This window comes from Cottoperca gobio, chromosome 16 (genome assembly GCF_900634415.1).
Source record: "Cottoperca gobio chromosome 16, fCotGob3.1, whole genome shotgun sequence".
Lineage (NCBI taxonomy): Eukaryota > Metazoa > Chordata > Actinopteri > Perciformes > Bovichtidae > Cottoperca > Cottoperca gobio.
This window is the reverse complement of record NC_041370.1, coordinates 24,528,329-24,541,328: the sequence shown is the minus strand read 5'-3', so window position 1 is coordinate 24,541,328 and position 13,000 is coordinate 24,528,329. Positions and strand designations below refer to the sequence as shown.

The following is a 13,000-nucleotide window of genomic DNA, read 5'->3' as shown; positions in this document are numbered from 1 at the left end:
CTAACATTCCCCAGAGCTGTCAAACGCACGGCTGCACCCACAGGGGACACTCTCCGCTATAAATAAAGAGATCAGTTATTGACACTTCTCCGTCATCATCTTAATTGGTTTGATACAAGCTGAAACTAAACAACCTGCCCAATAGCAATAAGGTTTAGACAGCCAAACTCTTTTTTTCAGGCCAAGAACACACACACATTATCATTTGAGTCCGTTTGACAATACAAGAAGATAAATGCATAACTAACTTCAAGACCCTCAGTCAGGGAGTCTGTACAGTTCAGATGAATTGCTTTTTTTTCTACATAAATACATTTCTGGTATTCATGACTATGACTTCAAATAGGCAATACAAGTGGAGTTTGTGTTACCATGGAGATGACCTGGTTGCCATGGGGCTGTCTCACCTGGTGGGTAGCCAGTCCTGTCAGGTGGGATGGTGAGGAGGGAGTCGACGATGGCCGCCCTTCGCTGGAGGAGGGTGGAGATCATCTCCAGCCCCTCGGGGCCCAGTAGCTCGAACAGCTGGAGGGAGAGAGTGGAAGGGAGTAGGGGGGGGGGGAATTTAGTAGCTGCAAGCCAAAAATACATTCATCTACAGTAGTCGCAAACATACCACCACGCAAACATCCAAACATGTATACACATCCTATGGCTCACCAATACCCCCAAACACGCTTCTACTGCCAAGGCTGAGCACCTGGTAATTACCATCCGCCTGGTACAGAATATGCTCTGTCGCTTAGCCTTCCAAACATAGCCACCTGGCACTTAGCAAGTGACTGAAAAACAACAACAACAACAACTACGAGAAATCCTGTTCACAGCAGCAGCAGCATACAATTAAGACTTAGAGGATACAGGGCTGCAGACAGTCATCAATATCATTGTGAGATGGAAGTAATGATCATGTGTGTGTTCTCCAATTGGAAAATAGCAGACCTGAAGGCCCAGGGTATGTCATTTGAACCTGGAAAACAATGCAGTATGCTTTTCCCTCTCCTATCAGGGTTGGCTTCAGGATGTAGGTTTTGCTTGATCTTTCAGTCTGTCCTCCCCTGGGAAGGCAATAGTCAGCACAGCAGGGAACTAAAACAACAGACGCACTTTGATGTCAGGTCAGCCATCATCTTTGGTGGGGTTATCTTTGTTTCCCTCGGTGGTCTCTTTTATATCTGTTCTAAACTTCTATTAGTCCCTCTGCATGGCTCTGTTTTACTGGAGTTGGGTGTACTGCACTGTGGAGAGGGCTGGGGTTTCACCTGCTCGAAGGGATTTTTATTCTTTATGAACTCTCATGGATTCCGTCCTTGGAGTTGACCGATTAGGTGTTGGTTCTGCTGGCATGAGAGGCAGAGTTTCTCCTTCAGATGGATTCTGTACAGTCCACCATCCTGCAGGCAAGCCCAGTGCCAAAGCATTAACTGTATAATAACTCCACATCCTCAAGGCTACAGGTCAGCAGTGTGAAAGTGTCCTCTGTTCCTTTATCTATGATTAAATATTCAGCCTTGCCTGCTCAATTTTTTAGCTGGTATATGGAACAACTAAAGCATTATTTGAGTTGAGTCACCACTGGGCAGAGCTGTATCCCTTCTGAGACCAACACAAACACCAATTTGCAAAAAAAATGCAACTTGGATTCATTTTAAGCAGTCAAATATTCAGAGCAATATATACATATCAGTGTTTCGACTACTATTGTTTTGGGGCGCAACAGAGCCCCCCCCTCAAGGTGTTATTTTTTGTTGTTTTTTTATAGTCACTTTTCACATTGAACAGGTGCTCTTCTATTAAATAAACTAAACGCTTATGTTATTTATCTAATTTATGTGCACGTTTCAGTGTTTACTGCGTTGCTGTTTTGCGCATTCACATTCTCTCCTCTGCCCGCAAAGGGCGGGGCTCCGCTCCTGACACGCACATATATATATATATATATATATATATATATATATATAAAAATGTATGTTTCTATATAAATGTATATTTACACACACACACACACACTCACACACACACACACACACACACACACACACAGCTGATGCTGTATATCTAAATGTCACAACATGTCTAGAGTTGGGGGAAACTGTAACTAGGCTTTTGACTAAATACTGCCATGAACTTGATGTCAGGAAAATGCAATATCAACACTTTGCATCATTTCTGATGAGTTATTGTCATATCTTATACACACAATGCTAAAACCCTTGTATACACCACTTAACCTGCTTCTACTTGGCATAAAATATGACTGAGTATTGTTTGAAATGTTTTGATATCACTATGCTATCCCTGATTTCAGTACCACTACCAAAACAAAAATAAAAACGTGTTTTTCTACAAACCCTTTTTTTTCTTGTCTGAAAACTAAAGACAACAAATGATTTAAATGTTTAATGTCTAAATATACGCAATGAGCTTTTCTTATCGGTTGTCTACACAGGACGCATCTTTTCAGTCATCCTTCTCATTCCATTTTAAAATCGATATAACTGTCTATGCAGGCTTCACTTGCACTTTTCTGTGCATAAATACAGTGGTTGTGTATATTGGGCTGTGAGTGCTCCAAAAACTCATCTGAGTTCACAGCAGCACTCTGACTGAATACCTCCAGTGGGATACTGAGAGAGGCTGTTGTGCTACTGACATGCTGCTTTTGCTATGCATAATGTGTAGACAAGCTGTTACTGCCAAATGTGATTTACCTACAAAAGCCTTTTGTGCTTATTTAACAAAATGAGCCAGACAATAATTTATTTCCTAATCATTTGAATTGTGTTTTTATGCAGAGAACGACCATTGATGACAATAACAAAAAATAAAGTGAAATATTTCTTTACTCTTTTTTCACCTCAACTCTTTATCAGGAATAAATAATGGAATTAGTGTCCCTAAGTTTGTTGGTCCCTGAACTATACCTGCAATGTAAACCTACATTGTAGTAGAGATGTAAATGCTGTTCGATGTAGTAAACATGTGCATAGAAATGTCAATAAGGTTAGGTAGGTGTTCAGTGTTTTTTGGAATCCATGTAGGTGCAGGTGCACTCACTCTCACACAGGCATGCACACACACATACAGGGCATTCTACATCTAAAGATGTCAGTGGGAGAGTTCGCTTCCAAATGTCAACTACGTGAGAAACATTGGAACTAACAGTAACCAGCTGAAGTTCTGTACAACTTTTATCTCTCTGTAAAGAGAGAGAGAGAGAGAAAGAGAGAGAGAGAGAGAGAGAGAGAGAGACAGACAGAGAGAGAGAGAGACGGACAGAGACAGAGAGACAGACAGAGAGAGACGGACAGAGACATAGAGGAGACAGAGACAGACAGAGACAGACAGACAGAGAGAGAGACGGACAGAGAGAGACGGACAGAGACAGAGAGACAGAGACAGACAGAGAGAGACGGACAGAGACCGAGAGACCGAGACAGAGAGACGGACAGAGAGAGACGGACAGAGACCGAGAGACAGAGACAGACAGAGAGAGAGAGAGACGGACAGAGAGAGACGGACAGAGACATAGAGGAGACAGAGACAGACAGAGACAGACAGACAGAGAGAGAGACGGACAGAGACATAGAGGAGACAGAGACAGACAGAGACAGACCGAGACAGAGAGACGGACAGAGAGAGACGGACAGAGACAGAGAGACAGAGACAGACAGAGAGAGACTGGACAGAGACCGAGAGACCGAGACAGAGAGACGGACAGAGAGACGACAGAGACCGAGAGACAGAGACAGACAGAGAGAGAGAGAGACGGACAGAGACCGAGAGACCGAGACAGAGAGACGGACAGAGAGAGACGGACAGAGACCGAGAGACAGAGACAGACAGAGAGAGAGAGAGACGGACAGAGACAGAGAGACAGAGAGACGGACAGAGAGAGACGGACAGAGACCGAGAGACAGACAGAGAGAGACGGACACACAGACAGAGTGAGACAGAGAGAGAGAAAGAGAGACAGAGACAAAGACAGAGACAGTCAGAGAGATAGACAGAGACACAGAGAAAGGACAGACAGATAGATAGAGAGACAGAGACACAGAGAGAGAGACAGAGAGAGCGAGAGAGACAGAGACAGACAGAGTGATAGACTGAGACAGAGACACAGAGACAGACAGATAGAGAGCTAGATAGACAGAGACACAGAGAGAGAGAGAGAGAGAGAGAGAGAGAGAGAGAGAGAGAGAGAGAGAGAGAGAGAGAGAGAGAGGAGCAATGTGGACAATATAAAGCCTTGGCGTATAAAAGGAGTCAGAGAATAGAAGTTGGTGAAATTGCAGGGGGACAGAATGATGGAGCACTTTCCTCATCTGTAAGTAAATGTAAAGGATGTCAAATAACGGACGTTCCAATAGAATGAGAGACAACAAACCTCTCTGCAGATGTAAAAAAGGATGCACCGATTGTGAAATTCTTGGCCCATACTGATACCGTGTTAAATAACAATTTGGTCGATAGATGATGCCCACACTAGGGTTGGGTGATTTTGTAATTCCCCTGTTGGTAATATTGCTTTAATAAAAACAACAATATACGAAATTATCTTCCACATACATACATATATAAATATATATGAACTGGAGACGCATGTGTTGCAATACCCAGGCAAGAAGGGGCTGAGCGAATCAATCACTGCGCAGAGCACCATAATGAAATAACATTGAGTCAGGTTATTTTACACTTGTCGTCTACTTATATCTACTTTTTCATGTATGTAGATGTAGGCCTCAAAATTAAGCAAGCTCACAAGATTAATTAAAAACAATCACTGCGAACTCTTCAAGGGAATGAACGTCGTGTTTGCACAATGTGTCACTAGAAGCCTGTCAGAAGGACACAGCAGCCAGTATTACGGTGGGAACGCCTTCATGCTGTACAGCCTTTGCAGCAGTCCGTTGCCTATGCCGGGATTCTTGGACGGACAAAAAATGCTAAAATTGGTCCAAGTAAAGAAATCTCTGGGAAACACGAAGTGAAGCAAAAGAGAAAGAGAGAAATTGGATAAAGCGATGTCGGGCCGATGTCCCACACCATTGGCTCTTGTCATCCCTTGTCGGCCAATTCAGAATGTTGAACCAGCGGCGGAGCCGGTCGATTAGAGAAAACACTCTGATTGGCTGTTCAGCTAAACGACTAAAGTCAAGAGCGCACACACAGAGGCTCTTTTAATTTTACATCTTCATCTCATCTGATCATTCCAATACACAAATATTTGTACAACCACATGGCCACCTGGAATGAAGCTCGTAGTGAGCAAGATGTGCGAAAATGGTCGGTAAATGCTGCTTTTAATGTGTGTATCATAACGGCTTTTATATCTGCAGTTTTAGGTCTTCCGCTTTCCCTTTTCAAATGAGGAATACAGTCTGCTGGTATGGAAAGTTATTTCCTCTCACGCAGGTGCAGAACCTACGTGCTTGTTGGATGATGGCTGTAGTCTTTGCGGTGTGACTTTTTGGCCAAGACGCAGGCCACGCAACAGTCGGCCTCTGTTGCCACTAGTTTCTTTGATATCGGTTTGGTGTGTCTGGGCCTTTACTACAGCGTGCATTATGGATAATGCCCTACAGTGAGCCGTCCTATAACTTTTGATGAATCGTATATGTATTGTACACTATGGGCTTATAGTGATTATATGCTGTAAAGTGCAGCAGCAAGTAAGCAACTCTGAAATCAAAATATATCTTCAATCAACACTACAACAACTTAAAATGAACTATTCCAAGCCATAACTACTGCTAACTGCTTCTGTATCAAATGAAGATTATATTGATGGGACGATCCACACAGACAACAGTGAGGTGAACAAGATGTCAGGCTGAAAAGTGAGGTGAAAATTTAATTGCAATTCAGTATAATCATTAGGCGAACAAAACATGTTATAAAATAAAAACAATTTGCTTGTAATATTTAATTAGACAATGCAGAATAACTCATAAAACAAATAAAATAATCATATCAAATAAGCACCCAGCCCTACTATCTATGTAGCAGTATTTAGATGATTTCATCTCATCTTTATATTGTTAAGAAATTAGGTTTCTTAAAGCTTGACCTCTGCTTTATGTGTAAATGTTGAGTTGCTAACAATCCTAAAGGGTCTTTATTACCAATGAAGGTCAAAGCCATGCAGAAAGTTGGAAATGTCTAAAAAGGTCTGGAAGTAAAGGCCAAGGATGACTCGACAGCCAGGACATGATAATCCAGCATCTGGATCAAACCCAGAAGGCCTGCTGTTGAATGTCAAGGTTATAGAATCAATAGGTACCCCAAGATATTAAACGTACCATTAGGACAGAAACTTCTGTGACTTCATGTCACAGTACAAACATGTTGACTCCTCATTTTTAAGTTCAAGTTCAAAATGATCCCTTAAAAGGGCCTACGAAATGATACGATAGTAAATGCTATTTTTGGTGTAAAATGATGTGTTATTTATGACACAATGATCGCAGTATTTAATAAATCATAATTTAAGTATGTCGACCACCGATGTTTACATTGCCGCTACCGGAAACACCCGACGCCGTGTTCTGACGTCATAAGTAGAAAACAGTCTACCAGTTGAATACACAGGCAGAAGCAGCAGAAGCGGCAGACGTGGCGATGTCGGACTCTGGCTCGGATATTTCGACAGAATCGAGTGACAGTGAGTCGTCAATAGACTCGTTGCACCTTCAAGAAGAGGAGTTTATTGAAGAGGATGCCGGTGACGTGGATTTAGATCATGCGGGCGAGTTTAACGTGGTGGAAACAGAGCAGCGTGAGACACAGTATTCAAGATGGAGACACAGACCGGAGCGTACATGCGGATGATGGTGACGGTGATCCTGGATTTGGCGGAGATCCTGTGCGGCAACAGAACACAGACAGGTATATACATTTGACTATAGTTCATAGAACTTCTCAATATATAGTAAATACATCTTAATAAATCGTAACATTATCCTCGATCGTAAATAGATCGCAAGCTATCCTATATCGAGTCGATAGCTTGGTTTCCTTGAATTGTTATGAACCCGACTAGTTGTCCGCAAATTGCTCGATCGCTAAATATTCAATTACTTCTCTACTTAGACACATCCACGTCTGTAAAGCTTGATAACTTGATTCTTTCTCGGAGTTTCTGCGGTTGAGGTTCTATCGTTGTGTCTGATGTCAAACGTCATATATTACGAGCTCTATATAAAGTATTAGCTATTAGCTAACAAACAGACTGGAGGACAGCGCTGTTTTATAAAGTATAGTCTGTATACTGACCGTCTCACGGCTGCCTATAGGAGCCGGAACACTTACCAGATGTCGTGAAATAGGCATATAAATAGTATGAAATTAAGATGACGTTAATATTGGCCTTTTTTCTGGATATTGCATATTGTGTACATGTCCGTACCACTCTTCTGTTGTACATTTAGGTGTACATGTGAAAACTGTACAATTATGGAAGCAATTGAAGAGCTGCTGCCAAGAAAAGGATGTCATGGAGGAATTCAATGAATATGAGGGACATGGTGCAAACATAACCTGCATAACAGATCACCCAGGACTCAAGTCAAAGTGTCTGGATGTTTGGGTGTTGCAGACAGCCTACCAAAGGTATTTGAAGAGGGGCAGACAACAAGCAGGTGATCAGCCACGTAATGAGTAAGTTACTTGTGTGCACAAATGTGTAGAGCTCAGAAACTTTGATGTATTTATGGGGAGTCGAATGGTCACTCTGGCACAGTCACAGAATAAATAGATAAATAAGCAAATAAGGTTGAAGTGATTACCATTGACATGTATAATCTTGTATTTCACAGAATGTATCACTATATGGCATACCGCCAGCTGGTGAATACTTGGTAAGAATCACAGAATGCCATCATGTGCCATTCAAAAGATCTGTGCTACGTTTCCATCTGACAACTACACGTCGTTCAAGTATCAGCACTTTATTAGAGTCAATAACAAAACACAATGTCAGTTCAGTGATTGAATCTGCTTCTATACAGCACAACAGCATCCCTCTTGTTTGGTTCTTCCACCGACTGCTGAGTGGATCTGGGACTTCGAAAGGTTCCTCATCAACATTGTCTTGGCACAAAGCATTGAGTCTCGGTCAAGAGTTCAGTAACGTACTCTGCAAAAAATATGTTTTATAATCAAGCAATATATAATATGTATGTATGTATGTATGTATGTATGTATGTATGTATGTATATGTATATATATATATATATATATATATATATATATATATATATATATATATATATATATATATATATATATATATATATATATATATATATTTTATGATGCTAACCTTTGGAACAACCAACCTGGATTGGAACTTGCAGTCCAGCTGACCTGACACGTGGTCGCGCCTGCATGGACTTGTGGTGTGTCCGTGGAGGGGGATCCGTCTGCACAGCAATTCCTTTCTGACATGTCTGAAATGTACAAAACACAACTTTACTAATAAATCTTTCAAACCAGCTTGAAATTGTATTGCACGTTTATACATGTCTGCGTAAAGAAAATATCTAATAACATTCATAATAAAAGATGTGGTTGAAGTGATTGTGAGAGCAATGATATCAAATTATACAAATATATGAATTATGAACATGCATGTGGTGATTGTATGTTTAACACGTCATGTGCAGGTCTCCTGGTACTACAACTGTAATGTACAGATGATGTACAGTCTGTAGACTTACTGGTGTACACACAGCTTCCTCCCCAGTGTGGATGTCCAATAGATGGTCGCTGATCATACAGGTATCCTCAGTTCTGTCAGTGACTTCATTCACCAATGTTTCAATACCTATGTAATAATAGGGTGATAGTTAAAAGTTAAATAGACTCGAGCTTTTACTCAAAATACAGAATAAAATGGGGAAGCCTGTTATAAACATTGAATGTATACTTAATTAAGCTAATGAAGTGTAATTAGCTAAAGTTATTAATACTACAAACAATAACACACAGATATTGGCTAGGGCCTGGGGTAAACTCGTTACACACAGTAGGCCTAGACCGATTATGGCTTTATGCTTGAAACAATAAATACAGTAAACAAGTAGCACGGCTTACCTTTGCTCTCTCCCTTTTGGCGAATGTGTTCCGTCGTCTCTTTGGTGGAGGACTCTGCACCGGCGGACGTGTTTGAATCGGCGTGCTGGCTTGTGCTGGCTGGGGTCTCGGCAGTATTGTAGGCACAGCATCTGCGTTCAGTTTTAAATTCTTTTTGAATCTCATTTCCTTGGCGAGCATAGTTTGTTCGAAACACGATCTCTCAAAGTGCTGCCCACAAATCGTCGGTTTCATCGACGCACTTGTCTTGTCCATAAACGCGACATTTTATCCTCTTTTGGCCACAGAAAGCTAGATTTGTAGACGGCCCCACATCCCCATACAACACATGGCTTCACAATTATCCTTGACGATCGATTGTTGTCCGTTCTTTCTCGTAATAATTGACAGCAGTCTTTGCTGGACACTTCAACGCAGACGAACACTACAGCGGCGGCTGTAACGCAGGCGAACACTGGCGGCGGCTGTATTCTACTTGTGACATCATCGCCCGAACATTGCCGAAGTGGATGCTCTCGGCGCAGCGATCGATTGTTGTTAGCGGAAGTCATTTTTATGCTGTTATGATCGTGATTTATTACGAATACATCAATATTAAAAATATATATGGCACATTTCACAATAGATATGCAAACTATCATATACCAAGCCCGATAACACTGACAAAATATCATTTCGTAGGCTCTTTAAGTTCTTCGGCAGGTGTTCAGTTGAGAAGCCCCAGAATTGTTATTATGTCAGTCGGATCATCGCAGTTTTATTTTTTTTAAACTGTACACAGATCAACACAGAATAACGGACAAAAAATGACCTTTCTGCAAAACTAAATGTAATGGAAACAGAAGTGTGACGTCTCTGATGGCTGCTCCAATGCTCTCAGCTCTGGTGTTAGCCATGGTGTTGGCTGAATCAGCTTAACCACTTGTCCAGTGAGACTGACTCTTCAGCTGCCAATCAGGAGACTTTATAACCGAACCAAGGCGCACACATTTTATTTCTCTAACTAAGGAAAATTAGATCACAGACAAGGAGCTAAGCATTACAAACGTGAGTCTTACAGGTAAAACCTGAAACATATAAATGTTAATGCTTGTTCTTCCTGAATACGCTCATGGTGACCGAATGTTCAGTCACTTCACATCAAGACCTATCGGGTCGGTAACAATAACAGTGTATTGTAGTTCTGTTGTGTAATGTGCTCATTGTCTGAATGTTGGATACAGTATGACTGTAAAGGCTGTACAGTTGAGACATGAAGTCAGGATTTCTCATTTCTACTGAGTAGATTAGTCCATAATATTAATGTTGATATTAATATCAAGTGCCTCAATTGTTACCATGTCCTCACAGCAATAAGCTTTACAGACAACAGAGAGACCTTTCTGGAGCAGTTTTGCCTTACAGCTTACATACACAGGTTGCCCTAATGATGAGGGCCTAATCATCTGATTGTTGAAGCTTGGAGGCACAAAACTACCACAACCTTTTCTAAAGGTTTACTCTGAAAGTGTTCTGATTTATGAATTATATTATAATTATTATTATATTCTAAATTATAAAGTATTAATCAGTAGAACTAAATGTGAACTGAAGTAGGGATAGTTCATCGCATTTATGAAAAACATTTTTATCCATGTCAAATTACCATAACCAAACCAGTAAATTCTGTGTCAGGAATTGATTTAACCCATTATGAAAGTCAATTTTACAGATAAGACAGGTGGTGATCCACACTAAGTAGATTTTAGTGTGTTTAACCCGTGCAAAAGGATTCCTAAGAACAATTAATCAGATACAGTATTTATATGTTAGATTGTATTTCCAAGTGACACAAACCTCATTCTGCAGCTCATCGTTGCTCTTGTGGGAGGCCAGCATTTCAAACAGGGAGGTGCAGAGCTCCTCTGGGCTGGATGAGATCATGTTGCCTCCATTCAGATACTTTTCCACCTCTGCTCTAAGGATGGCTCCATCCCCCGAGCTCAGAGATCTTCCTGAGCTGGACACCTCTTCCTCTCCGCCAACATTCCTCCCGCTCTGCTGGTTGTTGAGGAAGGTGATAAAGTCTAGACTCAAATTCTCCTCATGGATGGCAGAGCAGGGCAGGTCCTCCAGCGGGTCCAGTGCGTAGCAGTCATACGAGAAGACGATGTTGCGTCCAAAAGTAGAGCCTCGTTGGGGGTTGTGACGGGAGCACATGGTCTGGATAAAGTTCTCAACTTGGGATTCTCCAAGTGGAGCCACCAGCCGAGCCACACAGGCACAGGAGGCTTCAGCTGCAGATGATGGAAACGGGCCAAACATCTGTTTAATGGCCCGGGTCTCTTCTGTGCCCACATGGTCTTTGTTGTGGAAGGTTTCAAACAGAAAGACTGCTGCACTTTCAATTGCCGCCTGGCCATGTTCTGTCCCCACTGTAAAACAAAACACAACGTTGTCATGTCATGATTGCCCGAGGCAGATTGAGTGATTTGGGGCCCCTAGGCAAACCCATGTCTGGGGCCTCCCCTGTGGCCTCTTCTCAACATTTCCCTGATCCAGAAAGTTGGTAAAACTCATATATTTTAATTAGTGGTGGAAAGCCACTAAGTACATTAACAGGGCTGGCCATCTGACCAAACTGAGACATTTTGGGGAGGAAAGCCTTGCTAAGAGAAGTGACCAAGAACCCAATGAGCTCCAGAGATCCTGTGTGGAGATGGGAGAAACTTCCAGAAGGACAAAAATCACTGCGACACTCCACCGATCCGGGCTTTATGGCAGAGGGGCCAGAAAGAAGCCACTTCTCAGTGAAATACACATGAAAACAATTTGCAAAAAAATCACCTCAAAGATTCTCAGTCTGTAAGATTCACTGGTGTGATGGAACCAAGACTGAAAGGAATTTAAGCATCAAGTCTAGAGGACAGCAGGCACATGCGGCGCACGCATGCACGGTATATTATAACTAATTATCATTAGTGGTATCTAGATAGCAGTGCTGTTTTGCATGGCCATTAAATCTGAGCTGTGCACTATTTATAGCTTCAGAGAAGATTCAGCAGCCTTTCCTCTGAGCTGTAAAGACTACAGCATGAGCTCACTGTTTAGGGTCCATGCCCCTTATTTAAATAATATTCCAAACAATTCATGCTTCACCAGAACTGCACTTAACAAAAAGGAATACAGAGTAATTGTCCAATTAGAGGAAAAAATGTCAGAAGGACAGAGGGAAAATGGAGTGAACAAGGTTGGAGAGGCAGAGGAAAGCGAAAACCGATGAAAAGGATTTAAACCAATTAAAATAGTCTAAAAGCATCAGAGTCGTCGTTGCAAGCAGCCGAGCAGAATGGCTGCTTTCATCCTCTCCAGTGTGTGCTTAAGAGTAACTTTTTATTTGGATCCAGCCACATTGTCTGAGCGCAGGTTCAACACATAAAGCATCACAATAACAAATACTGTTACTCTTGATTGGCGAATGAGAAGAAAATATACTGCCATAACCGGAGAAAAACGCAAATGAAATGAAAACCATCACAGGCTTTCATGGGAGAGCTCCATAATTGACTTGTGAAGTTCAGCTAACACTTGAGGATTACAGCATGTACGCCATGTTGTTAAACACCTGTTTTAGGAGTAAATCTAGTACATTTTCATTTGTTGAGGAACATTCTCAAACATGAAGAAAATACATTATATTATTTATCACATTTACATGTATTGTTCCTGGATCTTAAGTACACATTTATGAGCAAATTATATGGACATCCAGTGTGTGCCAATAGACACTTTAGAGTGGTCCATTAAAACTATAGACTAGCATTTCTAATGACTAAGAAATATACATTTGTCAGACCAGCTTTTTATTAACTCAAGTTTAAGCCAAAGTGTGTTACCACGTCCCATTAATGACAGCAACCACTTA

General features: G+C 41.5%; 1 protein-coding gene across 1 annotated transcript in view; it reads right to left on the bottom strand.

The window, feature by feature from the left end:
- The window catches only part of ascc3 (activating signal cointegrator 1 complex subunit 3), a 180,652-nt gene that overhangs the window by 157,499 nt on the left and 10,153 nt on the right, over positions 1 to 13,000 (bottom strand). Inside the window, exons 4-5 of the mRNA XM_029451214.1 lie at positions 10,933 to 11,510; positions 408 to 525 (exon numbers count right to left, since the gene is read on the bottom strand). Coding sequence (XP_029307074.1) covers positions 408 to 525; positions 10,933 to 11,510 — 696 coding nt within the window. The remainder of the gene's footprint in view (positions 1 to 407; positions 526 to 10,932; positions 11,511 to 13,000) is intronic.